The sequence below is a fragment of the Aythya ferina genome (assembly GCF_964211825.1).
Source record: "Aythya ferina genome assembly, chromosome: W".
NCBI lineage: Eukaryota > Metazoa > Chordata > Aves > Anseriformes > Anatidae > Aythya > Aythya ferina.
Window position 1 is genome coordinate 9,197,544 of NC_140313.1, and position 27,395 is coordinate 9,224,938.

Below are 27,395 nucleotides of genomic sequence, written 5' to 3' on the forward strand. Positions count from 1 at the left end.
TTATTACTTTCCTATTATCACCATTGTATTATTATTATTATTATTGTTATTATTATTTTTGTTATGATTATTTTCCTGTCTTATTAAACTGTCTTTATCTCAACTCATGGGCTTCACTTTCCATTTCTCTCCCCCATCCCAGAGAGGGAGGGGGGAGGGTGAGCGAACGGCTGCGTGGTGTTTAGCTGCCGGCCGGGTTAAACCACGACAGTCTTTTTGGCGCCCAATGTGGGGCTCGAAAGGTTGAGATAACGGCAGATCTGACCAGAGTGTGTTAAACTAAAATTGGTGTAAGTATTAGACCTGCTTAATAGTCACTTGTCATAATGCTGATTGCTTTAATCTCAACTCTGCTGCGCCTGTTTTCCAAATTGAGTATTATAGTACATTATTTTCCGTATTTACTCTCTGTCATGTTGTTTATCCTCTCCGGGCCCTGGTTTCAGATCATTATGGTACTGAGTATTGTAGCAATGGCTTATGAGACGATGAGATATCTGGTCATGACTCTAACTTGGTATTTGTACTCAGTAACATCGTCGACTCTGTATTTTGGAAACTGTATCTTGGAAACTATTAGCAATTATACCTATTGTTTTTTTCCATTAGGGAGTCAGTCTGTGGAGGGGAAAGGGGAAGATATTTTTTCTTACTTGATTACTCTCCCTTTCTCCTTCACCACCCTCTTATCCTCCGAGCTTGCTACAATAGCTCTCCAAGATATTGAATATCCTTGGGATACTCAGACCAGCATAGTCTTGTTGTTCTGCCTCCTGAATGCGCTTCAGATTCTGCTTAAAGTTAAACAACTACTTAGGAAGCTCATCCGGAGATATGCCCGGAGGCAGTATAGTTGTGGGTGGCAGGGAGTATGGGAGGATATGGGCAGGCATCTAGAGCAGTTGGCACCCCCAATGTTTTGGAAATTCACCCCTGACCAACTGCAAAATCCTCAAAAACTGGCAGAACGCTTGAGAAAAAGGTGTCATGATTCTGGCAGTTCCAAAGTAACACAAATCATTGTAACATGCTGGGGCCTGGCTCATGCCTATCGAGCTGCCATTGATACTGCTATCAACTTAGTGACAGACCCTGCGGCCACTCCAAGCCCGGTGACAGATCCAACGGCCACTGTGACCCCTACGGTGGACTCTGCAGACGCTCCAGTTCCAGCTCCTGCAGCCGCTCCAGTCCCAGCTCCTGCAGCTGCTCCAGTTCCAGCTCCTGCAGCTGCTCCAGTCCCAGCTCCTGCAGCTGCTCCAGCTCTAGCTCCTGCAACTGCTCTAGCTCCGGTTCCTGCAGCTGCTCCAGTTCCAGCTCCTGCAACCGCTCCTACTCCAGTTCCTGCAGCCGCTCCAGCTCCGGCTCCTGCAGCTGCTCCAGCTCCTGCAGCCGCTCCAGCTCCTGTGGCTGGGTCAGAGAAAAGAGCTGTAGCAGTGCAAGTTGACCCTGCAGAGGGTATTCCAACCTGTGTGGCAGACCCTGTAACAAGGTCAGAGAAACGAGCTGTAGCAGTGCAAGTTGACCCTGCAGAGGGTATTCCAACCTCTGTGGCAGACCCTGTAACAAGGTCAGAGAAACGAGCTGTAGCAGTGCAAGTTGACCCTGCAGAGGGTATTCCAACCTCTGTGGCAGACCCTGTAACAAGGTCAGAGAAACGAGCAGTAGCAGTGCAAGCTGCCCCTGTAGAGAAGGTGAAAAAATGGTATAGAGATTCAGGTCGTTTAGAACGCAGAGAGTCTTCTGCCAAATCTAGGTATAGAGACAACGGAGACGACGACGACGCTGGGCCATCAAGGATTCAGGAGGAGGAAGATGAGGATGCTGAAAAATCAACAGTAACTACCCAAAGCCTAAACGAGCGTGAGTTACGAGATGTGCGAAAAGATTTTGGTCGCTGTATAGGTGAGCAGCTTGTCACCTGGCTGCTCCGACGCTGGGACACTGGAGCCAATTGTGTGGAATTAGACGGCAGGGAAGCCAAGCGACTGGGATCCCTTGCTAGAGACACAGGCATTGACAAAGCAATTGCAGATGGAGCACAATCTCACAGCCTCTGGAGGCGTCTCCTCTCAGCTGTGAGGGAAAGGTATCCCTTCAAGGAAGAACTTTTATGTTTACCAGGCAAGTGGACCACTATGGAGAAGGGAATCCAGTACCTGAGGGAATTAGCCGTACGGGAAGTGATTTATGAGGATCCAGACCTCAGACAAACATCCAAAGATCCAGATGAAGTCAGGTGTACACGACCCATGTGGCGGAAGTTTGTACGGAGTGCACCATCATCATATGCCAGCTCATTGGCAATAATGGCCTGGAAAGAGGATGAGGAACCCACAGTGGATGAAGCGGCTAAACAACTTCGGCAGTACGAAGAAAGTCTCTCCTCTTCCTTACAGGCCTGCGTCTCAGCTGTGGAGAAACTTTCTGAAAAGGTTCACCAACTTGAAGAGAGATTATTCTCCTCCGCACCTGTACAAAGCAGTGTCTCAGCTATCAGGGGTAGGCGTTCATCCACACAAGGAAGACGATATGGTGGGTACTCACCCCGTGCCACCCTGTGGTTTTACTTACGAGACCATGGAGAGGACATGAGAAAATGGGATGGAAAATCTACCGCGACCCTAGAGGCACGGGTACGTGAGTTGCAAAAGAAAACAATCAGGAAAAAGGGATTCTCTGAAAAGCTTGCTGCTCCAACTTCCAGCGGGCAGTCCTTCAAACACAGAAACGAAGAAGATTCTGACCAGGATTAGGGGGGCCCTGCCTCCAGCCAGGGGGAGGAAAGGGACAATCGAGTTTATTGGACTGTGTGGATTCGATGGCCTGGCACGTCAGACGCACAGAAGTATAAGGCTTTAGTAGACACCGGTGCACAATGTACTCTAATGCCATCGAGCTATAAAGGACCAGAGCCCATCTGTATTTGTGGAGTGACAGGGGGATCTCAGCAGTTGACTGTATTGGAGGCTGAAGTGAGTCTGACTGGGAATGAGTGGGAAAAGCACCCCATTGTGACTAGCCCGGATGCTCCATGTATCCTTGGCATAGACTATCTTAGAAGAGGATATTGCAAGGACCCAAAAGGGTTCCGGTGGGCTTTTGGTATAGCTGCCTTAGAGACAGAGGGCATTAAACAATTATCTACCTTGCCTGGTCTCTCAGAGGACCCCTCTGTTGTGGGGTTGCTGAGGGTTGAAGAACAGCGAGTGCCAATTGCTACCACAACTGTGCACCGGCGGCAATATCGCACTAACCGAGACTCCCTGATTCCCATCCATAAGCTAATTCGTCAATTGGAGAGCCAAGGAGTGATCAGCAAGACTCATTCACCTTTCAATAGTCCCATATGGCCAGTGCGAAAGTCTAATGGCGAGTGGAGACTAACAGTGGACTATCGTGGCCTGAACGAAGTGACGCCACCACTGAGTGCTGCAGTGCCGGACATGCTGGAACTTCAGTACGAACTTGAATCGAAGGCAGCCAAGTGGTACGCCACAATTGATATCGCTAATGCATTTTTCTCCATCCCTCTAGCAGCAGAGTGCAGGCCACAATTTGCCTTCACTTGGAGGGGAGTCCAATATACTTGGAATCGGCTGCCCCAGGGGTGGAAACACAGCCCTACCATTTGCCATGGACTGATCCAGTCTGCGCTAGAGCAGGGGGAAGCTCCTGAACACCTGCAGTACATCGATGACATTATTGTGTGGGGTGACACAGCAGAGGAAGTTTTCGAGAAAGGGAAGAAAATAGTCCAAATCCTTCTGAAGGACGGTTTTGCCATAAAACAAAATAAAGTCAAAGGACCTGCACGAGAGATCCAGTTTTTAGGAATAAAATGGCAAGATGGACGTCGTCAAATCCCAAAGGATGTGATCAACAAAATAACAGCTATGTCTCCACCAACTAGCAAAAAAGAAACAGACTTTCCTAGGTGTTGTGGGGTTTTGGAGAATGTACATTCCAAATTACAGTCTGATTGTAAACCCTCTCTACCAAGTAACCCATAAGAAGAATGAGTTTGAATGGGGCCCTGAACAACGACAAGCCTTTGAACAAATCAAGCAGGAAATAGTCCATGCAGTAGCCCTTGGGCCAGTTCGAACAGGACCAGATGTAAAGAATGTGCTCTACACTGCAGCTGGGGAGAACGGCCCCACCTGGAGCCTCTGGCAGAAAGAACCTGGGGAAACTCGATGTCGGCCCCTGGGGTTTTGGAGTCGGGGATACAGAGGATCTGAGGCCCGCTATACTCCAACTGAAAAGGAGATATTGGCAGCATATGAAGGAGTTCGATCTGCTTCGGAGGTGGTCGGTACTGAAGCGCAGCTCCTCCTAGCACCCCGACTGCCGGTACTAGGCTGGATGTTCAAGGGAAGGGTCTCTTCTACGCATCATGCAACTGATGCTACATGGAGCAAGTGGGTTGCACTGATTACTCAGCGGGCTCGAATAGGAAACCCCAGTCGCCCAGGAATATTGGAAGTGATTATGGACTGGCCAGAAGGCAAATACTTTGGGATATCATCAGAGGAGGAGGTGGGTCGTGCTGAAGAAGCCCCACTGTACAACCAGTTACCAGAGAATGAAAAGAAATATGCCCTGTTCACTGATGGGTCCTGTCGTATTGTGGGGAAGCATCGGAGATGGAAGGCTGCTGTATGGAGTCCTACACAGCGAGTTGCAGAAGCTGCTGAGGGAGAAGGTGATTCGAGTCAGTTTGCAGAAGTGAAAGCCATTCAGCTGGCTTTAGACATTGCTGAACGAGAAAAATGGCCAGTTCTCTATCTCTACACCGATTCATGGATGGTAGCAAATGCCCTGTGGGGATGGTTACAGCAATGGAAGCAAAACAACTGGCAGCACAGGGGCAAACCCATCTGGGCTGCTGCATTGTGGCAAGATACTGCTGCTCGGGTAGAGAACCTGGCTGTGAAAGTACGTCACGTAGATGCTCATGTTCCCAAGAATCGGGCTACTGAAGAACATCAAAACAACCAGCAGGTGGATCAGGCTTCTAAGATTGAAGTAGCTCAGGTGGACCTGGATTGGCAGCATAAAGGTGAATTATTTATAGCCCGATGGGCCCATGACACCTCAGGCCATCAAGGTAGGGATGCAACATACAGATGGGCTCGTGATCGAGGGGTGGACCTGACCATGGACGCTATAGCACAGGTTATTCATGACTGTGAAACATGTGCTGCAATCAAGCAAGCCAAACGGTCAAAGCCTCTTTGGTATGGAGGACGATGGCTGAAATATCAATATGGAGAGGCCTGGCAGATTGATTACATCACACTCCCTCAAACTCGCAATGGCAAGCGCCACGTACTTACAATGGTGGAAGCAACCACCGGATGGCTGGAAACATATCCTGTGCCTCATGCCACCGCCCGGAACACTATCCTGGGCCTTGAAAAGCAAGTCCTATGGCGACATGGTACCCCAGAAAGAATAGAGTCAGACAATGGGACTCATTTCCCAAACAACCTTATAGACACTTGGGCCAAAGAGCATGGTATTGAGTGGGTGTATCACATCCCCTATCATGCACCAGCCTCCGGGAAAGTTGAACGATACAATGGACTGTTAAAGACTACATTGAAAGCAATGGGCGCTGGGACATTCAAAAATTGGGATACGCATTTGGCAAAGGCCACCTGGTTAGTCAATACTAGGGGATCTGCCAACCGAACTGGACCTGCCCAATCAAACCTGTTACGTACTGTAGATGGGGATAAAGTTCCTGTAGCGCATGTAAGAAATATGCTGGGTAAAACAGTCTGGGCTACTCCCGCCTCAGGAAAAGGCAAACCTATTCGTGGAATTGTTTTCGCTCAGGGACCTGGATACACTTGGTGGGTGATGCAAAAGAACGGAGAGGTCCGGTGTGTACCTCAAGGAGATTTAATACTGGGTGAGAATAGCCCATGAACTGAATTGTACCATGTTAATTACTATATAATACTGTATGTTATCACTACTATGACTACTATAGGTGACTAATTAGAATGTATGGAAAAGAGTGTAACCTGAGCATGACATAAATGGTATGGAATAAGGGGTGGATAGATGTCCTGGTTTCAGTTAGAACAGAATTAATTTTCTTCCTAGTAGCTGGTGGAATGCTGTGTTTTGGCTTAGGATGAGAAGAGTGCTGATAACACCCCGATGTTTTAATTGTTGCAGAGCAGTGCTTATACCAAGCCAAGGACATCTCAGCCTTTCGCTCTGCCTTGCCAACAGGCAGGCTGGGGGTGCAGTAAGAGCTGGGAGGGAAAAAACCCAGGACAGGTGACCCAAACTAGCCAAAGGGGTATTCCATACCATCTGACGTCATGCTAAACAATATATAGGGGTGGCTAGCCGGGGGGAGGGGGCCGGACTGCTCGGGGTTAGGCTGGGCATCGGTCAGCGGGTGGTGAGCAATTGCACTGTGCATCACTTGTTTGTATATATTATTATTACTTTCCTATTATCACCATTGTATTATTATTATTATTATTGTTATTATTATTTTTGTTATGATTATTTTCCTGTCTTATTAAACTGTCTTTATCTCAACTCACAGGCTTCACTTTCCATTTCTCTCCCCCATCCCAGAGAGGGAGGGGGGAGGGTGAGCGAACGGCTGCGTGGTGTTTAGCTGCCGGCTGGGTTAAACCACGACAGAGATTATCTTTAAAATAGTTCCAGGTAAATCTGGAATCTATTGGTAACCTGAGAATATTTCCCCAAATCAAAAACTTATGACATAAAATCTTACAAATGATAAATTTCTTCCTAATGTCCTTGGGTTAGCCTTTACATAAATTATTTAATTGCTCCTGAAAAACATTTAGCATTACAGTTGAAATGTAAGTGAAGCATACAGTTCTGTTTCTAAGGGATTTCTCACACTTTAAAATTATGTTTCATTTTCACAGAATCACAGAATTTTCTAGGTTGGAAGAGACCTCAAGATCATCGAGTCCAACCTCTGACCTAACACTAACAGTCCCCACTAAACCATTTCCCTAAGCTCTACATCTAAACGTCTTTTGAAGACTTCCAGGGATGGTGACTCCACCACTTCCCTGGGCAGCCTGTTCCAGTGCCTCACAACCCTTTCAGTGAAGAAGTTCTTCCTAACATCTAACCTAAAACTCCCCTGGCTCAACTTAAGCCCATTCCCCCTTGTCCTGTCACCAGGCACGTGGGAGAACAGGCCAACCCCCACCTCGCTACAGCCTCCCTTGAGGTACCCATAGAGAGCGATAAGGTCGCCCCTGAGCCTCCTCTTCTCCAGGCTGAACAAGCCCGGCTCCCTCAGCCGCTCCTCGTAGGACTTGTTCTCCAGGCCCCTCACCAGCTTCGTCGCCCTTCTCTGTACCCGCTCAAGCACCTCCATGTCCTTCTTGTAGCGAGGGGCCCAAAACTGAACACAGTACTCGAGGTGCGGCCTCACCAGAGCTGAGTACAGGGGGACGATCACCTCCCTAGCCCTGCTGGTCACACTGTTCCTGATACAAGCCAGGATGCCGTTGGCCTTCTTGGCCACCTGAGCACACTGCTGGCTCATATTCAGCCGACTATCCACCATCACTCCCAGGTCCTTCTCTGCCTGGCAGCTCTCCAACCACTCATCTCCCAGCCTGTAGCTCTGCTTGGGGTTATTGCGCCCCAGGTGCAGGACCCGGCACTTGGCCTTGTTGAACTTCATGCAGTTGACCTCAGCCCATCGGTGCAGCCTATCCAGATCCTCCTGCAGAGCTTTCCTACCCTCAAGCAGATCGACACACGCACCTAACTTGGTGTCATCTGCGAACTTACTGAGGGTGCACTCGATGCCCTCGTCCAGATCATCGATGAAGATATTAAAGAGGACCGGCCCCAGCACCGAGCCCTGGGGGACGCCACTAGTGACTGGCCTCCAACTGGACTTGGCTCCATTCACCACGACTCTTTGGGCCCGGCTATCCAGCCAGTTTCTAACCCAACGAAGTGTGCGCCAGTCCAAGCCAAGAGCAGCCAGTTTCTTGAGGAGAATGCTGTGGGAGACGGTGTCAAAAGCCTTGCTGAAGTCAAGGTAGACCACATCCACAGCCTTTCCCTCGTCCACCCAGCGCGTCACTTTGTCATAGAAGGAGATCAGGTTCGTCAGGCATGACCTGCCTTTCATAAAGCCATGCTGACTGGGCCTGATCGCCTGCTTCCCCTGCAAGTGCTGCATGATGACTCTCAGGAGGATCTGCTCCATGAGCTTTCCTGGCACTGAGGTCAAACTGACAGGCCTGTAGTTTCCCGGGTCTGCCCTCCGGCCCTTCTTGTAGATGGGCGTCACGTTTGCTAGCCGCCAGTCGATTGGGACCTCCCCCGATAGCCAGGACTGCTGATAAATGATGGATAGTGGCTTGGCCAGCTCCTCTGCCAGTTCCCTCAGTACCCTTGGGTGGATCCCATCCGGCCCCATCGACTTGTGCACATCTAAGTGCCGTAGCAGGTCACCAACCAGTTCTTCATGGATAGTGAGGGCCACATCCTGCTCCCCATCCCCTTCCACCAGCTCAGGGTACTGAGTATCCAGAGAACATCCGGTATTGCCGCTAAAGACTGAGGCAAAGAAGGCATTGAGCACCTCTGCCTTTTCCTCATCTCTTGTAACTAAGTTTCCCCCCGCATCCAGTAAAGGATGGAGATTCTCCTTAGTCCTCCTTTTTGTGTTGATGTATTTATAGAAACGTTTTTTGTTATCTTTAACGGCAGTAGCCAGATTGAGCTCCAGATGAGCTTTGGCCTTCCTAATTTTGTCCCTGCACAGCCTCGCTACTTCTTTAAAGTCCTCCTTAGTGGCCTGTCCACTTTTCCAAAGCTTATAAACCCTCTTTTTCCTCCTAAGATCAAGCCACAATTCTCTGTTGAGCCAGGCCGGTCTTCTTCCCCGCCAGCTCGTCTTTGGGCACGTGGGGACAGACCGTTCCTGCGCCATTAAGACTTCCCTCTTGAAGAGCGCCCAGCCTTCCTGGACTCCTCTGCCCTTCAGAACCACCTCCCAAGGGACTCCACCAACCAGTGTCCTGAGCAGCTCAAAGTCAGCCCTCCGAAAGTCCAATACAGCGGTTTTACTGGTCCCCTTCCTGGCCTCGCCAAGAATAGTGAACTCCACCATTGCGTGGTCACTCTGCCCAAGACAGCTCCCGACAATCACGTCCTCCACCAGTCCTTCTCTGTTTGTGAAGAGAAGGTCTAGCGGGGCACCACCCCTGGTAGGTTCACTAACCAGCTGCGTCAGGAAGCTATCTTCCACGCTCTCCAGAAACCTCCTAGACTGCTTTCTCAGGGCTGTGTTGTGCTTCCAGGATATGTCAGGGAAGTTGAAGTCCCCCACGAGTACAAGAGCTGACGATTTTGCAACCTCTGTCAGCTGCCTGTAGAATTCCTCATCCGTCTCCTCATCCTGGTTCGGCGGTCTATAGCAGACCCCGACCAGGACACTAGCCTTGTTGTCCCTGCCGATCCTAACCCAAAGGGACTCGACCTTGTCATTCCCAACCTCGAGTTCTACAACCTCGAAAGACTCTCTAATATAGAGAGCCACACCACCACCCCTTCTATGCTGCCTGTCCCTTCTATAGAGCTTATAGCCAGGCATTGCAGCACTCCAGTCATGAGACTGGTCCCACCACGTCTCCGTGATGGCAACCAAGTTGTAGCCTGCCTGCCGCACGATGGCTTCCAGCTCCTCCTGTTTGTTACCCATGCTGCGTGCATTGGTGTAGATGCACTTCAGCTGGGCCATTGCCTTATCCTCCGGCCTTGCCATTGTTCCCCCTAGCACAGCCCCAACAATCCTAGCCTCAGCCCCATCCCCCTTCCTACCTAGTTTAAAGCCCTCTCAATGAGCCCTGCCAGCTCCTGGCCCAGGATCCTTTTTCCCCTAAAAGATAGGGACCCGTCTGCGGCCATCAGGCCAGGTGCTGAGTAAAGTGCCCCATGATCAAAAAACCCAAGATTTCTGTGTTGGCACCAGTCCCGGAGCCACGTGTTTAACAGGTGGGCTTTCCGTGTCCTCTCTGAACCCCTCCCTGCCACCGTAGGGATGGATGAAAACACCACCTGCACTCCCGCTCCATCCACTAACCGACCCAGTCCCCTAAAGTCCCTTTTGATAGCCTTGAGGCTTCTGTCTTCGATGTTATCACTGCCCGCCTGGACTATCAAAAGGGGGTAATAGTCAGAGGGGCGAACCAGGTTAGGAGGCTTCCTGGCAACGTCCCTGACCCTGGCCCCAGGGAGACAGCAGACTTCCCTACGGGTAGGGTCAGGCCGACAAATAGGGCCCTCTGTTCCCCTAAGAATCGAGTCACCAACAACAATAACCCTCCTGTCTTTCTTGGTGGAGGCAGTCCTGAGGCGCGGAGTTGACCTCCTCGCCCCAGGCATCCTCCTGGGAACATTTGCTACCTCTTCCTCACACACCGGCCTCTCAATCTCTAGGGCCTCAAACCTGTTGCGTAAGGGCACCAACAAGGCAAGTTGGCGATGACCAAGTTGAGAGCCTCTGGGTAAGGATTAAGGGATGAACAAATAAAGGGGATATTGTTGTGGGAGTCTATAACAGACCACCTGGCCAGGACGACAATGTTGGTGAATTATTCTTTGTGGAACTAAGAGATCCCTCGAGATCAACTCCTGTTGTCCTTATGGGGGACGTCAACTGGGATCACCACGCGGACGACACGAGCAAGTCCAGGAGGTTCGTAAAGCACCTAGATGATAACTTCTTTGTGCAGATGCTAAGGGAGCCAACTAGGAAAGGTGCCCTCCTAGATCTGTTGCTGGAGAACAGAGAGGGTCTTGTGGGGGACATGGCAATTGGCGGCCGTCTCGGTCATAGTAACCATGAAGTGTTTGAGTTTATAATTTATGGTGACGGAAGGAAAACTGCCACCAAAACTTCAGCCCTGGATATGGGGAAAGCAGACTTCAGGCTGCTCAGGGAACTAGTCAGCAAGGTCCAACAAAATGTTCAGTATACAACTTAACAAAAACATCAGAAGATGGGTGAGCAATTGGCTGATGGGTAGGGCTCAAAGGGTTGTGGTAAATGGAGCCACATCTGGCTGGTGGATGGTCACTAGTGGGGTCCCTCAAGGCTCCATTTTAGGGCCAGTCCTCTTCAGTGTTTTTATAAATGATCTGGATGTAGGACTAGAAGGTGTTTTGAGAAAATTTGCCGACGACACCAAACGTAGAGGAGTTGTAGACTCGGATGAGGGTAGAAAGGCCTCGCATAGAGACCTGGGCAGATTGGAGAGCTGGGCAATCACCAACCACATGAAGTTTAACAAGAGCAAGTGTCGGGTCCTGCACCTGGGACGGGGCAACCCTGGCTATATGTACAGACTGGGCAACGAGACTCTAGAGAGCAGCCTCTCAGAGAGGGATCTGGGGGTTGTGGTTGATAGCAAGCTGAATATGAGCCAGCAGTGTGCCCAGGCAGCCAGGAGGGCCAACCGTATCCTGGGGTGCATCAAGCATGGCATTGCTAGTAGGTCAAGAGAAGTGATTGTCCTGCTCTACTCTGCGCTGGTGCGGCCTCACCTCGAGTACTGTGTGCAGTTCTGGGCACCACAGTACAAAAAGTATGTTAAACTGTTGGAGAGTGTCCAGAGGAGGGTGATGAAGATGGTGAAGGGCCTAGAGGGGAAGACGTATGAGGAGCGGCTGAGGTCACTGGGCCTGTTCAGCCTGGAGAAGAAGAGGCTGAGGGGAGACCTCATTGCAGTTTACAACTTCCTCGCGAGGGGGAGTGGAGGGGCAGGCGCTGACCTATTCTCCGTAAACACCAGTGATAGGACCCATGGGAATGATGTCAAGCTGAGGCAGGGGAGGTTCAGGCTGGACATCAGGAAGAGGTTCTTCACCGAGAGGGTAGTTGCACCCTGGAACAGGCTCCCCAGGGACGTAGTCACTGCACCGAGCCTGTCTGAACTTAAGAAGCCTTTGGACTGCACTTAGTCACATGGTCTAAAATTTTGTGTAGACCTGTGTGATGCCAGGAGTTGGACTCAATGATCCTTATGGGTCCCTTTTGACTCGGGATATTCTATGATTCTTTGATTCTATTTTTAACAGTCTAAGCAACACCAGTCTATTCTACCTAAGACAACTTAAGGATAATAAATCACAGAATCACAGAATTGTCTAGGTTGGAAGAGACCTCAAGATCATTGAGTCCAACCTCTGACCTAACACTAACAAGTCCTCCACTAAACCATATCGCTAAGTTCAACACCATATCACTAAGTTCAACAAGTTTCAATAAAGTTTCCTATAAACTGAAAACACTCATGTCACTGCAGAGTGCCTTTATTAAGTGCTTGTAACACAAACACATCATAGAAAAGCTCTTATAAAGTTCTTTCCATTTAAATTTGTAGTTGTGGCTGAGGTACAGAAGCCCTAGTTTTATAAATGGAAGGGTAGGTCCTGCCTAACTAACCTGATTTCCTTTTATGATAAGATCACCCGTATGGTGGACAAAGGGAAACCAGCTGATGTGATTTTTTTGGACTTCAGCAAGGCTTTTGACACGGTTTCCCATAGGATCCTACTGGACAAAATGTCCACCATACAGCTAAATAAAAACATCATACGATGGGTGAGCAATTGGATAACGGGCAGGGCCCAAAGGGTTATGGTAAATGGGGCTGCGTCAGGCTGGCGGGCGGTCACCAGTGGGGTCCCTCAAGGCTCCATTTTAGGGCCGGTACTTTTCAATATTTTTATAAACGATCTGGATGTAGGAATAGAGGGTATTTTGAGCAAGTTTGCTGATGACACCAAACTTGGAGGAGTTGTGGACTCAAATGAGGGCGTAAAGGCCTTACAGAGGGATCTGGACAGGTTGGAGAGCTGGGCGATCACCAACCGCATGAAGTTCAATAAGAGCAAGTGCCGGGTCCTGCACCTGGGACGGGGAAACCCTGGCTGCATGTACAGACTGGGCGATGAGACGCTGGAGAGCAGCCTAGAAGAGAGGGATCTGGGGGTCGTGGTAGACAGCAAGTTGAATATGAGCCAGCAATGTGCCCTGGCAGCCAGGAGGGCCAACCGTGTCCTGGGGTGCATCAAGCACGGCATCGCTAGTAGGTCAAGGGAGGTGATTGTCCCACACTACTCTGCGCTGGTGCGGCCTCACCTCAAGTACTGTGTGCAGTTCTGGGCACCACAGTATAAAAAGGACATGAAACTGTTGGAAAGTGTCCAGAGGAGGGCTACGAAGATGGTGAAAGGCCTGGAGGGGAAGACGTACGAGGAACGGCTGAGGTCACTGGGCCTGTTCAGCCTGGAGAAGAGGAGGCTGAGGGGAGACCTCATCACAGTCTACAACTTCCTCGTAAGGGGGTGTCGAGAGGCAGGAGACCTTTTCTCCATTAACACTAGTGACAGGACCCGCGGGAACGGGGTTAAGCTGAGGCAGGGGAAATTTAGGCTGGACGTCAGGAGGGGGTTCTTCACAGAGAGGGTGGTTGCACACTGGAACAGGCTCCCCAGGGAAGTGGTCACTGCACCGAGCCTGTCTGAATTTAAGAAGAGATTGGACTGTGAACTTAGGCACATGGTCTGAACTTTTGGGTAGACCTGTGCGGTGTCAAGAGTTGGACTTGATGATCCTTAAGGGTCCCTTCCAACTCAGGATATTCTATGATTCTATGATAATGCTCTGTTCTGCCATTATCAATGTACTCGGTCTGGCTGGGATGGAGTTAATTTTCTTCATAGTAGCTGGTAGGGTGCTGTGTTTTAGATTTGTGACCGAAACAATGCTGATAACACACTAATGTTTTAGCTATGTCTGAACTGTGTTTGCACAGTGTCAACACCCTCTCTGTTTCTTACTTTGCCCCCCAAGGAAATAGTCCGGAGGCAGGCAAAAGTTTGGGATGGGACACAAGCAAGCAGATGACCCTAACTAACCAAAGAGATATTCCATGCCATATAAACATCATGCTCAGCAGTAAAGAGTGGGGTTTAGGGTTTAGCAATTTTTACATTTTTTTTCTTGCTTTTACTCTTTCTCTGCCTCCTCCACCATCCCACTGGGGTGGGGTTGGGAAAGCGAGCAAGCAGCTGTGTTGTGCTTAGCTGTCTACTGGGGTTAACCCACAACATACAAGTATTATTTATGCTAAAATAGCAGTTTTTCAACATAAATTAAGTACTGTGAATGTGTCCTGGTTTCAGTTAGGACAGAGTTAATTTTCCCCATTAATTCAAATTAACCCCATTAATTCAAATATCCTCAATCTAATAAAGTGGAGTTCTTCAGGATTTTAAAGCAGCTATGATAAAACCTCATTGCATGAGTACAAAGGCACCCCAAAGAACAAAATAATTTCCCTTTCACTAGACAAATTCAACTAAGATTTTTCTACTTAGAATCACAGAAAGGTCCTGTGAAAGTCACTAGGTCCAAATCTTTGCTCCCAGTAGGACTAATTTAGTCCAGTCAAGCTTTGACCAGCTCCTAGAATGGAAATCCCACAACCTCTCTGGGCAACCTGTTCTACTTCACTTATCTGTAGTCATCATCTTTCAGCCCCGAAGACCAAACTAAATGCCATTTTACTGAGGGTCACTGTATTTATAGACAAGGATGAATCATTAGATTGTTTTAGCATCCCCCTGGTGGTAGTGTTTTGGACAGAGCATTTTTAAGAGATTTTCCCAGATCATTTAGATCTACACTGTTTCTGAAAAGGTCTCCACTAGTCACAGGCCCCTTCTTCCTTCCCTTACCCCTCTTCCACTTCTCTGATTGGAAGGACTTTCTTGTGTTTATTTATTGTCCTGTTTTTGGCTGGGATAGGGTTAATTTTCTTCCTAGTAGCTGGTATGGTGCTGTGTCTTGGATTTAGGGTAAGAATAATGCTGATAATACTCTGATGTTTTAGTAGTTGCTGAGCAATGCTTACACTAAGTCAAGGACTTTTCAGCTTCTCATACTGCCCCAGCAGCAAAGAGGCTGGGGATACATAAGAAGCTGGGAGTAGACAGAACCAGGACAGCTGATCCAAACTGGCCAAAGAGATATTCCATACCATATGACATCATGCTGAACAATAAAACGGGGGGAGTTGGCCAGGGGGTATGGCTGCTGCTTGGAGACAGGCGATCATCAGTCAGCAGGTAGTGAGCAATCGCATTACACATTACTTGTTTTGTATATTCCTTTATCATAATTATTATAATTTTCCTTCCTTTTCTGTCCTATTAAATTGTCTTTATGTCAACCCACAAGTTTTATTTTATTCTTTTTTTCTTCTGACCATCTCCCCCATCCCACTGGGGGGAGTGGATGGAGTGAAAAAACAGCTATGTGGTACTTAGCTGCCTGCTGAGTTAAACCACAATATTTATTCAATGACTTTTAGAAACATTGCTTCTGTCACTTCCAGACCTACTGGTTCCATTACATTACTCACAATAAAAACGTTACCTTTCCTACTGCTACGGCCATGCAAATATCCAGCTACTGCTAAATAAACTCACTATTCTACATTTCAGAAACCTGTTAGATCCAGTGGTGGACCACAGCTTTGCACATATGTTCTTAAATAACAGTAATTGCTTTAAGAGTTTGTAACTGGATACTGAAAACAGAATGAGAGACCATCACATTATAGTAACAGAATTATGATCATTGTGAGAAGCAGTCATGACAGGACTCTGTTTTACCACTGTAGAGAACTCAGAAGAATGGAGATTACATATCAGCTACATAGCAGATCTAGGCAAGTTTCTGGGGAATTATTTTTATTAAAAATTAAGAGAAAGGTAATAACTGTAAAAATATTTGTTGGAATATTTTACAAATGACTGATCAAAACTGGCTGAAAAAAAATCGGTCTGATTATCCTATCAGGTTAGATGATGAAGGTCCTTAAAAGCAGACAAATAATTTGGTTCCACATGGCAAGAAAGTGAAAGACAGTAGAAAGACAAATACATAGTAAAAGCAAGAAGCTGGGAAAATTATCTTTGTGGTAGCATTTTTGTGGATATACATTGAGCAATGTGGCATTTGTAAAGATCACAAAAGGGAAGGAAATATTGGTTTAAGAGAAATTCAATTACACATTATTATTTTATTGATGAATAATTTGAATAGCACTGGACTTAGTGCTGACCCCTGGGGGACACTACTAGCCACAGGCTTCCAACTAAACTCGGCACCATTGAGCACAACCCTCTGAGATCTGCCATCCAGCCAGTTCTCGATCCACCCCACTGTCCACTCATGGATCCCACACTTCTGGAGCTTGCCCAGGAGGATGTTATGGGAGACCGGGTCAAAAGCTTTGCTAAAGTCAAGGTAGACAACATCCACTGCTCTCCCCTCATCCATCCAGCCAGTCATCTCATCGTAAAACGCTATCAGGTTGATTAAACATGACTTCCCCTTGATGAATCCACGTTGACTGCTTCTGATCACCTTCTTTTCCCCTGCATGCTTAGAGATGGCCTCGAGGATAAGCTGCTCCATCACCTTTCCAGGGATGGAGGTGAGGCTGACTGGCCTGTAGTTTCCTGGGTCTTCCTTCTTGCCCTTCTTGAAGACTAGAGTAATGTTGGCTTTCTTCCAGTCCTCAGGCACCTCTACTGTTCTCCAAGACCTTTTGAAGATGATAGAGAGAGGTTTAGCAATAACACTGGCCATCTCCCTCAGCACCCTCAGGTGCATCCCATAGGGGCCCATAGATTTGTGGGTGTCTAGCTTGCCTAAATAACCTCTAACCCAATCTTCTTCAACCAGGGGAAAGTCTTCCTCTCTCTGGGTTTTCTGTCTTGTTTCTGGGCTCAGTAGTGCATGGGGGCTAGCCTTAGAAGTGAAGACTGAAGCAAAGAAGGCATTCAGTAACTCCGCTTTCTCTGTATCTGCCGTCACCAAGGCACCCGCCTCATTTAGCAGCACACCCACATTTTCCTTTTTTTTTTCCATTTTTCCTTTTTTTTTTTTTCCTAGTCTTCCTTTTGCTGCTGATGTATTTGAAGAAGCCCTTCTTGTTATCCTTGATGTCTCTTGATAAATTTAATTCTAACCAGGCCTTGGCCTTCCTTATTGCATCCCTGCATTCTCTGACAATGTTCCTATATTCCACCCAAGTGATCTGTCCCTTCTTCAACATCATGTACACTTTCTTCTTCTCTTTAAGTTTTCCCAAGAGCTCCTTGCTTATCCATGCAGGTCTCCTGCCCCCCTTGTTTGACTTCTTTCTCATAGGGATCTACAAATCCTGAGCTCGGAGGAAGTAGTGATTGAATATTAACCAACTCTGCTGGGCCCCCTTTCCCTCTAGGGCCCTGGCCCAGGTGATTCCTCCAATTAGGTTCCTGAAGAGGTCAAAGTTAGCTCTCTTGAAATCAAAGGTTGCAGTCCTCCTTTTTGCCCTGCTTCCTTCTCGCAGGATCTTGAACTCCAACATCTCATTATCACTGCAGCTGAGCCGGCTCTCAACCTTCTCGTTTCCAACTAGACCATCTCTGTTTGTTAGTACCAGGTCCAGCAGCGCCCCTCTCTTTGTTGGCTCACCTACCACTTGCGTCAAGTAGTTATCCTCAGCGTTCTGCAGTAACCTCCTGGACCGTTCTGAGCTGTGTTGTCTTCCCAGCAAATATCGGGCTGGTTAAAGTCCCCCATAAGAACCGGGGCCTGTGAACATGAGGCAACTTGCAGCTGCCTGTAGAAGGCCTCATACACTTCCTCTTCCTGATCCTGTGACCTGTAGTAAACACCCACCACAATGTCACCCCTGTTGGCCTGCCCTTTAATCCTCACCCATAGGCCCTTGACTCACACTTCGCCCCCCCCATGCCAAGCTGTATAGATTCCAGTTGCTCGCTCACAGAAAGAGCAACTCCACCACCTCACCTTCCTGGCCTGTCCTTCCTAAAAAACACAAAGCTGTCCATGGCCACATTCCATTCATGAGATCTGTCCCACCATGTCTCAGTAATTGTGATGAGATCATAGCCCTGCAACTGCATGTACATCTCCAGTTCCCCTTGTTTATTCCCCATGCCACGTGCATTTACACAGAGGCATTTGAGTTGGGCTGCCAATGTGTCTGCCTTTCTGGATGGGGCAACTATAACTCGTCCATGTGGGCCTATGGTAGCTGTTCTGTTAAGTTCCATTCCCTCTCTAGGTTATGGGCATCCTTTGCCATCTGTGGTGTTCAGATGGCATGAGTGAGATGGCATGTCATCCTGTACCTTATCGTCAGCATCCCTGATGATATCCCCCTCCGCGACTGAATCTAGTCTAAAGCCCAGTCAATGAGCCCTGCCAACTCATGACCAAGGACCCTCTTCCCCCTTGGGGAAAGATGAATCCCATCTGATGCCAGCAAGCCTGGTGCTATGTAAGGTTTCCTGTCAACAAAAAAATCACATAATTTTGGCGATGACACCAGCCATGGAGCCATGTGTTAATAGATGCTATCCTTTTGTTCCTTTCACTCTCAGTAGTGGGGAGAACAGAGGAGAAGATGACTTGCGCACCTGAATTCCTGATCATCTGTCCTAATTCCTTGAAGTCCCTTTTGATTGCTATTAGGCTACACGTTGCCACTTCTTCTCCTCCCAAATTAACATTTTGAAATGCAAATCTTAGCTGCAGATAAATCATGTAATTTATTAATATGCAATATGATCTTGAGAACTCAAATAAAAGCTTGAAAAAAAGAGCAAAAATCTTTATTTTAAAAGAACCTTTTCCATCTCTTATTAACAAAAAACAGTAATGTAAACAACTCTCTTAAAAGGGTTACAAATAGCCCATCTGGATAGGAGCTATAAATGAATTAAATCTTAAAAGAAAAGACAATTAGGTCAAATGGCTTTGTTACTCAGAGTTAGTGAAAACCCAGCAAGTAAACCTCCTATAAAATACAAGCTTTTAAAATGCTATTAATGTTAATATTCTAAGATGCCTGTGTCAACAGAGCCATTTCAAAGATTCTTTTATATGTGGTTTCATTTATTAATGAAAAGACATTTATTAGCAAGTAAAATAATGGAGAAAATGTTGTTTTCCTAAGGCATAGAAATGGATATATGATATAAGTATATATCTATGTATATATATAGGATACATATAATATATAAATCATAGAATCATAGAGTCGTTCAGGTTGTAAAAGACCTCTAAGATCATCTAGTCCAACCATTAACCTAGTACTAAAATCCACCACTAAACCATGCTACTAAGTTATAAATCTGCACATTTCTTGAAGAACTCCAAGGATGGTGATTCAACCACTTCCCTGGACAGCCTACCACTTCCCTGGACAGCCTATTTCAATGATGCACAACCCTTTCAACAAAGAAATTTCTCCTAATATCCAAACTGAACCTCCCCTGGCTCAACTTGAGAACATTTCCCCATGTCTTATCACTTGGAGCTTGGGAGAAGAGCACAATCCCCACCTCTCTATAGCCTCGTTTAAGGTAAATGTAGAGCATGATAAGGTGTCCCTCGAGCCTTCTTTTCTCCAAGGTAAACAACCCCGGCTCCCTCAGTCACTTCTCACAAGACATGTTCTCCAGACCCCTCACCAGCTTTGTTACCTTTCTTTGGACACACTCCAGCACCTCAATATCCTTCTTGTAGTGAGGGGCCCAAAAATGAACACAGTATTCAGGGTGCAGCCTCACCAGAGATGAGTACAGAGGGATGATCACTTCCCTAGTCCTACTGGCCACGCTATTTCTGATACAAGCCAGGATGCTGTTGGCCTTCTTGGCCACCTGAGCACACTGCTGGCTTATATTCATCTGGCTTTCGATGAATACCCCCAGGTCCCTTTCCACCAGGCAGCTTTCCAACCACTCTTTCTCCAGCCTGTAGCATTGCATAGGGTTGTTGTGCCCCAAGCGCAGGACCTGGCACTTAGCCTCGTTGAACCTCATACAGTTGGCCTCTGCCCATCTATCCACATCCCTCTGCAGAGCCCTCCTACCTTTAAGCAAATCAACACTCACCTCTAACTTGGTGTCATCTGGAAACTTAGTGAGGGTGCACTTGATCCCCTCGTCCAGCTCAATGATGAAGATATTGAAGATAACTGGCCCCAATACTGAGCCCTGGGGGACGTCACTAGTGACCGGCTTCCAGCTGGATTTAACTCCATGTGGTGGTTTTACACAGTTGGGCAGCTGAACCCCGCCACCACTGCTCTCTCACTCTCCTTCTCAAAGGGAAAGGGGAAGAAAATACAACAAAAAGGGCTCAGGGCTTGAGATAAGGACAGGGAGATCACTCAACAGTTATCATCATGGGCAAAACAGAATCAGCATAGGGAGGTAATGTAATTTATTACTTATTACTAACAAATTAAAACAGTGAATAACTAAAAACAAACTAAAAACACCTTCCCCCCATCCACCTTCTTCTATGTTCTCCTCCTGAGCAGTGCAGAGAAACAGCAGAATGGGGAAATGTGGGTTGCGGTCAGTCTATAGCACTTTGCTCCTTCACGGTCACTCTCTTCCCCTGCTCCAATGTGGGGTCCCTCCCATGGGACACAGTCCTTCCTGAACTGATCCTACCTGCTCTTGTTTAGGCTCCTCTCCACAGTATAGCGGTCCGGCCCAGAGTCTGATCTGGTGGGGGTTCTCCATAGGATGCAGCCTCCTTCAGGTCAGATCCACCTGCTTCAACGTGGTCTCCTCCACGGGCTGCAGCATAGAAATCTGCTCTGCTGTGGTACACCATGGGCTGCAGGGAGACAACGTGCTCCACCACGGTCCTCTCCACACGCTGTAGAGGATCTTCTGCTCTGGTGCCTGGAGCACCTTCTCCCACTCCTCCTGATCTTGGTGTGTGAAAGACTGTTTCTCTCTCCTCACTTTCCCAGATGCTGTTCCCTATCAGTTTTTTTTGTTTGTTTGTTTGTTTTTTTTGTTTTTTTCCCTTTCTTAAATATGCTCTCACAGAAGCACAACCAGCGTCGCTCATTGGTTCAGCTCTGGCCAGTGGCAGAACATTTTTCTCCTTACACCAAGACTTTTGAACTCAACTAATTCATGATCACTGTAACCAAGACAGCCACCTACCATCACCTCTCCCCACAAGGCCTTCCCTATTCTCAAGCAACAGATGAGGGCCAGGCACCTTTCCTAGTTAACTCACTCAGTACTTGTGACAGGAAGCTATCTTCAACATGATTTAGGAATCTCCCAGCCTTAGTTGTTGCAGCAGTATGATATCTCCAGTTTATGTCTGGGAAGTAGAAGTCTCCCATAAGGATGAGGGCAAACAATTCCAAAAGCCCGAGATTTCTCCCAATTGCCTATAGAATAGCTCTTCTTCCTCAATTTACTTTGGGTGATGGATGTTCAGACCATTCCTACTGCTTTACTGCAGAAAATAAACTTTTATCAATTAATATTTTATGCCATCCATTTCCTCTGTAGATTTTCAGTGTCCAATGACATCTCAGAAAATACTTGTGCTTTTTGATAGCTTAAAAAATTTCAAAATTTCACTTAGCCTATGTAAATTAATCAGTTTAATCTACTAATTTAGCTGAACTGAGGAAATTGTATCCTAAGTATCTTTTTTGTTTTCCTCTGGGAATACAGAAAAAGAAAGATCCTTCTATACAAAAAAGCCCACACTTTCAGACCACCATAGACCTTTGGAAGTTGTATGAAATCATATAACTCTTTGACTTTTAGCATGTTAATGTAGAAAAGACATTTGTCCAAATATCAATAAATACATTTTTTGTTGTTTTGCTATTCATATTAGTAGTAACTACTTAATGAGCTCTGCAAAAGTCATGAAAACTTCTGTCCTATTGGGTTGGGTCTGTCTGGGATGGAGTCATCTTTCCCTGCAGCACCCCACACAGTGCTGTGCTCTGCACTCGTAGCTGAACTGTGGAAAGATACAGCAGCAAAAGGGGCCCCTAGGAGGATTGCTGTCCCAGTTTCTGTTGGGCAGTTCCCCAGAGGAAGTAGAAGGGCTAGTATTACTCCTGACCCTGACGAAGAGACCTCTGCTTCACATTTGGAAGAATTAATTGATAGATGCTCCAGCCAGGACTAGTGGGGCCCTGCCTCTGTCAAGGTAGAGGAGAGGGACAACTGGATTTACTGGACTGTGTGGATCCGATGGCCTGGCACACTGGAACCGCAGAAATATAAAGCTTTAGTGGACACAGGCGCACAGTGTACCCTAATGCCGTCAGGCCACCAAGGGGCAGAACTCATCTCTATCTCTGGAGTGACAGGGGAATCCCAAGAGCTAACTGTATTGGAAGCTGAAGTGAGTCTAACTGGGAATGAGTGGCAAAAGCATCCCATCGTGACTGGCCCAGAGTCTCCATGCATCCTCGGCAAATGCTACCTCAAGAGAGGGTACTTCAAGGATCCAAAAGGGTACTGGTGGGCTTTCGGCATAGCTGCCTTGAGCACAGAGATTAAGCAGCTGTCTACCCTGCCTGGTCTCTCACAAGACCCTTCTGCTGTAGGATTGCTGAGGACTGAAGAACAGCAAGTGCCAATTGTGACTACAACTGTGCACTGGCAGCAATATCGCACCAACTGAGACTCCCTGATTCCTATCCATGATCTGGTTCACCAGCTGGAAAGTCAAGGAGTGATCAGCAAGACTCGCTCACCCTTTAATAGTCCCCATATGGCCAGTGCGAAAGTCTAATGGTGAGTGGAGGCTAACAGTGGACTATCAGGGCCTGAATGAAGTCACGCCACCACTGAGTGCTGCAGTGCCAGACATGATAGAACTCCAGTATGAACTAGAGTCAAAGGCAGCTAAGTGGTATGCTACAATCAATACTGCTAATGCATTTTTCTCCATCCCTTTGGCAGCAGCATGCAGGCCACAGTTTGCTTTCACTTGGAGGGGCATTCAGTATACTTGGAAACGACTGCCCCAGGGGTGGAAACACAGCCCTACCATTTGCAGTGGACTGATCCAGACGACACTGGAACAGGGGAACGCTCCTGAACACCTGCAGTACATCAATGATATCATAGTAAGGGGAAACACAGCAGAAGAAGTTTTTGAGAAAGGGAAGAAAATAATTCAAATTCTCCTGAAAGCTGGCTTTGCCATTAAACAGAGTAAGGTCAAGGGGCCTGCACAGGAAATCCAGTTCTTGGGGGTAAAATGGCAGGATGGATGTCACCACAATTTGATGGATGTGATCAATAAAATAACAGCAATGGCTCCGCCAACTGGCAAAAAAGAAATGCAAGCTTTCCTAGGCCTTGTGGGATTCTGGAGAATGCACATGCCAGGCTATAGTCAGCTTGTGAGTCCTCTATATTGGGTGACCTGAAAGAGGAACTCTTTCGTGCGGGGCCCTGAGCAACAACAGGCCTTTGAACAAATCAAACAAGAAATAGCTCGTGCAATAGCCCTTGGGCCTGTCTGTACCGGACCAGCTGTGCAAAACATACTGTACACTGCAGCTGGGGAGCATGGGCTCACCTGGAGCCTCTGGCAGAAGACCCCAGGAGAAACTCGAGGTCGACCTCTGGGCTTCTGGAGTCGGGGCTATCGAGGATCAGAAGCCAATTACACCGCAACTGAAAAGGAAATATTAACAGAATATGAGGGGATTCGAGCCACTTCAGAAGTTGTTGGTACAGAAGGACAACTCCTCTTGGCCCCACGGCTACCTGTGTTACATTGGATGTTCAAAGAGAAAATTCCCACTACACACCATTCGACCGACGCTACGTGGAGTAAGTGGATAGCGTTAATTACACAGCGGGCTCGAATGGGGAAACCCAACCGCCCGGGAATCCTGGAAGAGATTATGGACTGGCTGGAGGGCAGGGATTTCGGAGTGCTGACAGAAGAGGTAACTCGTGCTGAAGAGGCACCACCATACAGTGAGTTGCCAGAAGAGAGAAAGCAGTATGTGTTGTTCACTGATGGATCCTGCCGTGTGGTAAGGGGCCATCAGAAATGGAAAGCTGCTGTGTGTAGTCCCACACGATGAGTTGTGGAGGCCATGGAAGGGGGAGGCGAGTCGAGTCAGTATGCAGAAGTAAAAGCCATACAACTAGCCCTAGAAATTGCTGAAAGATAAAAATGGCCAGTACTGTATCTCTACACTGAATCATGGATGGTAGCAAATGCTCTGTGGGGTTGCTGCAGCGATGGAAGCAGAGCAACTGGCAGCGCAGAGGTAAACCTATCTGGGCTGCTACCCTGTGGCAAGATATTGCTGCTCAGGTAGAAAATCTGGATGTTAAAAGTACGTCATGTAGATGCCCACATGCCCAAGAGTTGCGCTACTGAAGAACATCAGAACAACGAAAAAGTGGATCAAGCTTTGAAAACTGAAGTAGCTCAGGTGGACCTGGACTAGGGACATAAGGGTGAGCTGTTTGTAGCTCGATGGGCCCATGAAACATCAGGACATCTGGGGAGGGATGCCACATACAGATGGGCTCGTGATCGAGAGGTGGACCTGACCATTGAGGCCATCACACAGGTTACCCATGAGTGTGAGACCTGTGCTGCAATCAAACGAGCCATGAGGGTAAAGTCTCCCTGGAACAGGGGGAGATGGCTTGGATTTCGATATGGTGAGGCCTGGCAAATTGACTATATCGGACCACTTCCACAAACCCGCCAAGGAAAACGTTACATACTCACCATGGTAGAAGCAACTACTGGGTGGCTGGAAACATATCCAGTAAACCATGCCACAGCCTGAAACACTGTCTTGGGCCTGGAAAGGGAAGTGCTGTGGCGACATGGTACACCAGAGAGAATTGAATCTGACAGTGGGAGTCAGTTCTGAAACAATTTGGTCACTTCCTGGGCCAAGAGACATGGCACTGAGTGGGTGTATCACATCCCTTATCACCCACAAGCCTCTGGGAAGGTTGAGAGGTACAATGGACTGTTAAAAACTATGCTACGAGCATTGGGTGCTGGGACGTGGAAACACTGGGATATAAATCTACCAGAAGCCACTTGGCTAGTTAAAAACAGGGGGTCTGATAGCTGTCCTGGTCCTGCTGAAACAAAACAACCTACACGTTGTGGGAGAAGCCTGTAGTAAAGTCCCTGTAGTGCATGTGGGGAAGTGGATGGGGAAGGCGGTGTGGGTTGCCCCTGCCTCGGAAAAGGCAAACCCACTTGTGGGATTGTCTTCGCCCAAGGATCAGGGTATACCTGGTGGGTAATGCAGAAAAATGGGGATATCAGGTGTGTGCCGCAAGGAGATACAACCTTGGGAGAAAATTAATCTGTCATCCAAGTTATGTGTTGTAGGAGGACACTGCAGAACCAATGACAGGTCAACTTTGCAAGGAACCAGGCAAGTGCAACAGTGATGTGAGCTAAGCTGGTGCTGGTGTCAAGAATACCAACTTCGCCTGCCCTGAGTGACCACTTTGACAGATGAAGCTGAAATCATCAATAGTTTTTATGAACATTTTGGGGAAAGACCTATAGAATGAAAAGAAGTACGGATGTATAAATACTTCAATGGACAGAGAACAATGGTGATAACAATATCTGTATACTAAACTGTGCGGGATCTGAGTGTGACACAAATGTTATGGAATAAAGGGTGGAGGAAAAACCCAGATTTTAAAACCATACTCTGCTGTCTCTAGTCCAACCATCATTACAAGTGCTTAATAGTTCTCCTGGAAAGCTGGAACTCACTTCTGTATTTACTGTCCTGAGACCTTGAGGTTTTATATGTTTAGAAGAACTACCTGTGATCCATATTTGAATGTAGCTTATCCTGGAATATAGAATATATGTAGGAGTATATATAGGAAATATATATATAAATAGGAAAAAATCCTTTATTTAAGAAAAAAAAGCTGATTTAAATACACTGAAAAGATCTAAATTCTGCTTTTTGTTAAAATTATTTCTCCAGATCCACTGGTACAACTCAGGGAAAATTTTACCTGTAAGGCATAACACACACATGTATCAGAGAGCTAATCCCTTCATTTTTCTTCTCACCACTAATTCTGTCAGACTTTACCGGAAAAATTAAAATGTCAAACACATCTGATTATGTAACTTAGGTTTCCCTTCATCACATCTTATCAAACAGAGGCAAGATTTACTTAATTTGCAGTACTAATAATGCAATGAATATATTATGGTCTCTGGATCAATTGTTTTTTGTCATTTCCACCAATGAGTCTAGACAGACTTACTGTTTTATCAGGGGCAGAATCTGGAACACCTGAGTATGTATCTAAATATATTTTATATATGCTTAAGAAGAGAGAGGTGTTCCAAGTATGTATACAGAATCACAGAATCACAGAATCATCTAGGTTGAAAGAGACCTCCAAGACCACCTAGTCCAACCTCTGACCTAACACTAACCATTCCTCCACTAAACCATATCACTAAGCTCTAAACAGTTTCTAAAGAGCTCCAGGGATGGTGACTCAACCACTTCTCTGGGCAGCCCATTCCAATGCCTCACAACCCTTTTAGTAAAGAAGTTCTTCTTAATATCCAACCTAAACCCCCCCTCGCACAACTTTAGCTCATTCCTATCAACGGGCACGTGGGAGAATAGACCAATCCCCACCTCACTACAGCCTCCTTTAAAGTACTTACAGAAAACGATAAGGTTGCCCCTGGGCCTCCTTTTCTCCAGACTGAACATGCCCATCTCCCTCAGCCGCTCCTCGTAAGACTTGTTCTCCAGACCCCTCACCAGCTTCGTTGCCCTTCTCTGGACTCGCTAGAGCACCTCGATGTCCTTCTTGTAGTGAGGGGCCCAAAACTGAACACAGTATTCAGGGGGCAGCTTCACCAGAGTTGAATACAGGGGGACGATCACCTCCCTAGCCCTGCTGGCCACACTGTTTCTGATACAAGCCAGGATGCTGTTGGCCTTCTTAGCCACCTGAGCACACTGCTGGCTCATATTCAGCCGACTATCAACCAATATTCCCAGGTCCTTCTCTGCCTGGCAGCTTTCTAACCACTCATCTCCCAGCCTGTAGCACTGCTTGGGGTTGTTGTGTCCAAGGCACAGGACCCGGCACTTGGCCTTGTTGAACTTCATACAGTTGGCCTCAGCCCATCGGTCCAGCCTTTCCAGATCCTCCTGCAGAGCCTTCCTACCCTCGAGCAGATCAACACACACACTGAACTTGGTGTCATCTACAAACTTACTGAGGGTGCACTCGATCCCCTCATCCAGATCATTGATAAAGATATTGAAGAGGACTGGCCCTAGTACTGAGCCCTGGGGAACGCCACTAGTGACTGGCCTCCAACTGGATTTAACTTCATTCACCATGACTCTTTGGGCTCAGCTATCCAGCCAGTTTTTAACCCAATGAAGTGTATGCCAGTCCAA

General features: G+C 47.4%; 1 protein-coding gene across 4 annotated transcripts in view; it reads right to left on the reverse strand.

Moving 5' to 3' along the window:
- Positions 1–27,395, reverse strand: part of LOC311426319 (guanine nucleotide-binding protein G(q) subunit alpha) — a 130,146-nt gene that overhangs the window by 13,045 nt on the left and 89,706 nt on the right. Inside the window, exon 6 of one of the 4 annotated variants that reach the window (XM_084502740.1) lies at positions 1,242–1,482. The exons of the other annotated variants lie outside the window; for them this stretch is intronic. Coding sequence (XP_084358866.1) covers positions 1,333–1,482 — 150 coding nt within the window. The 3' untranslated portion in view covers positions 1,242–1,332. Of the gene's footprint in view, positions 1–1,241; positions 1,483–27,395 lie in introns of those variants that run through there. 4 annotated transcript variants of the gene reach the window in all.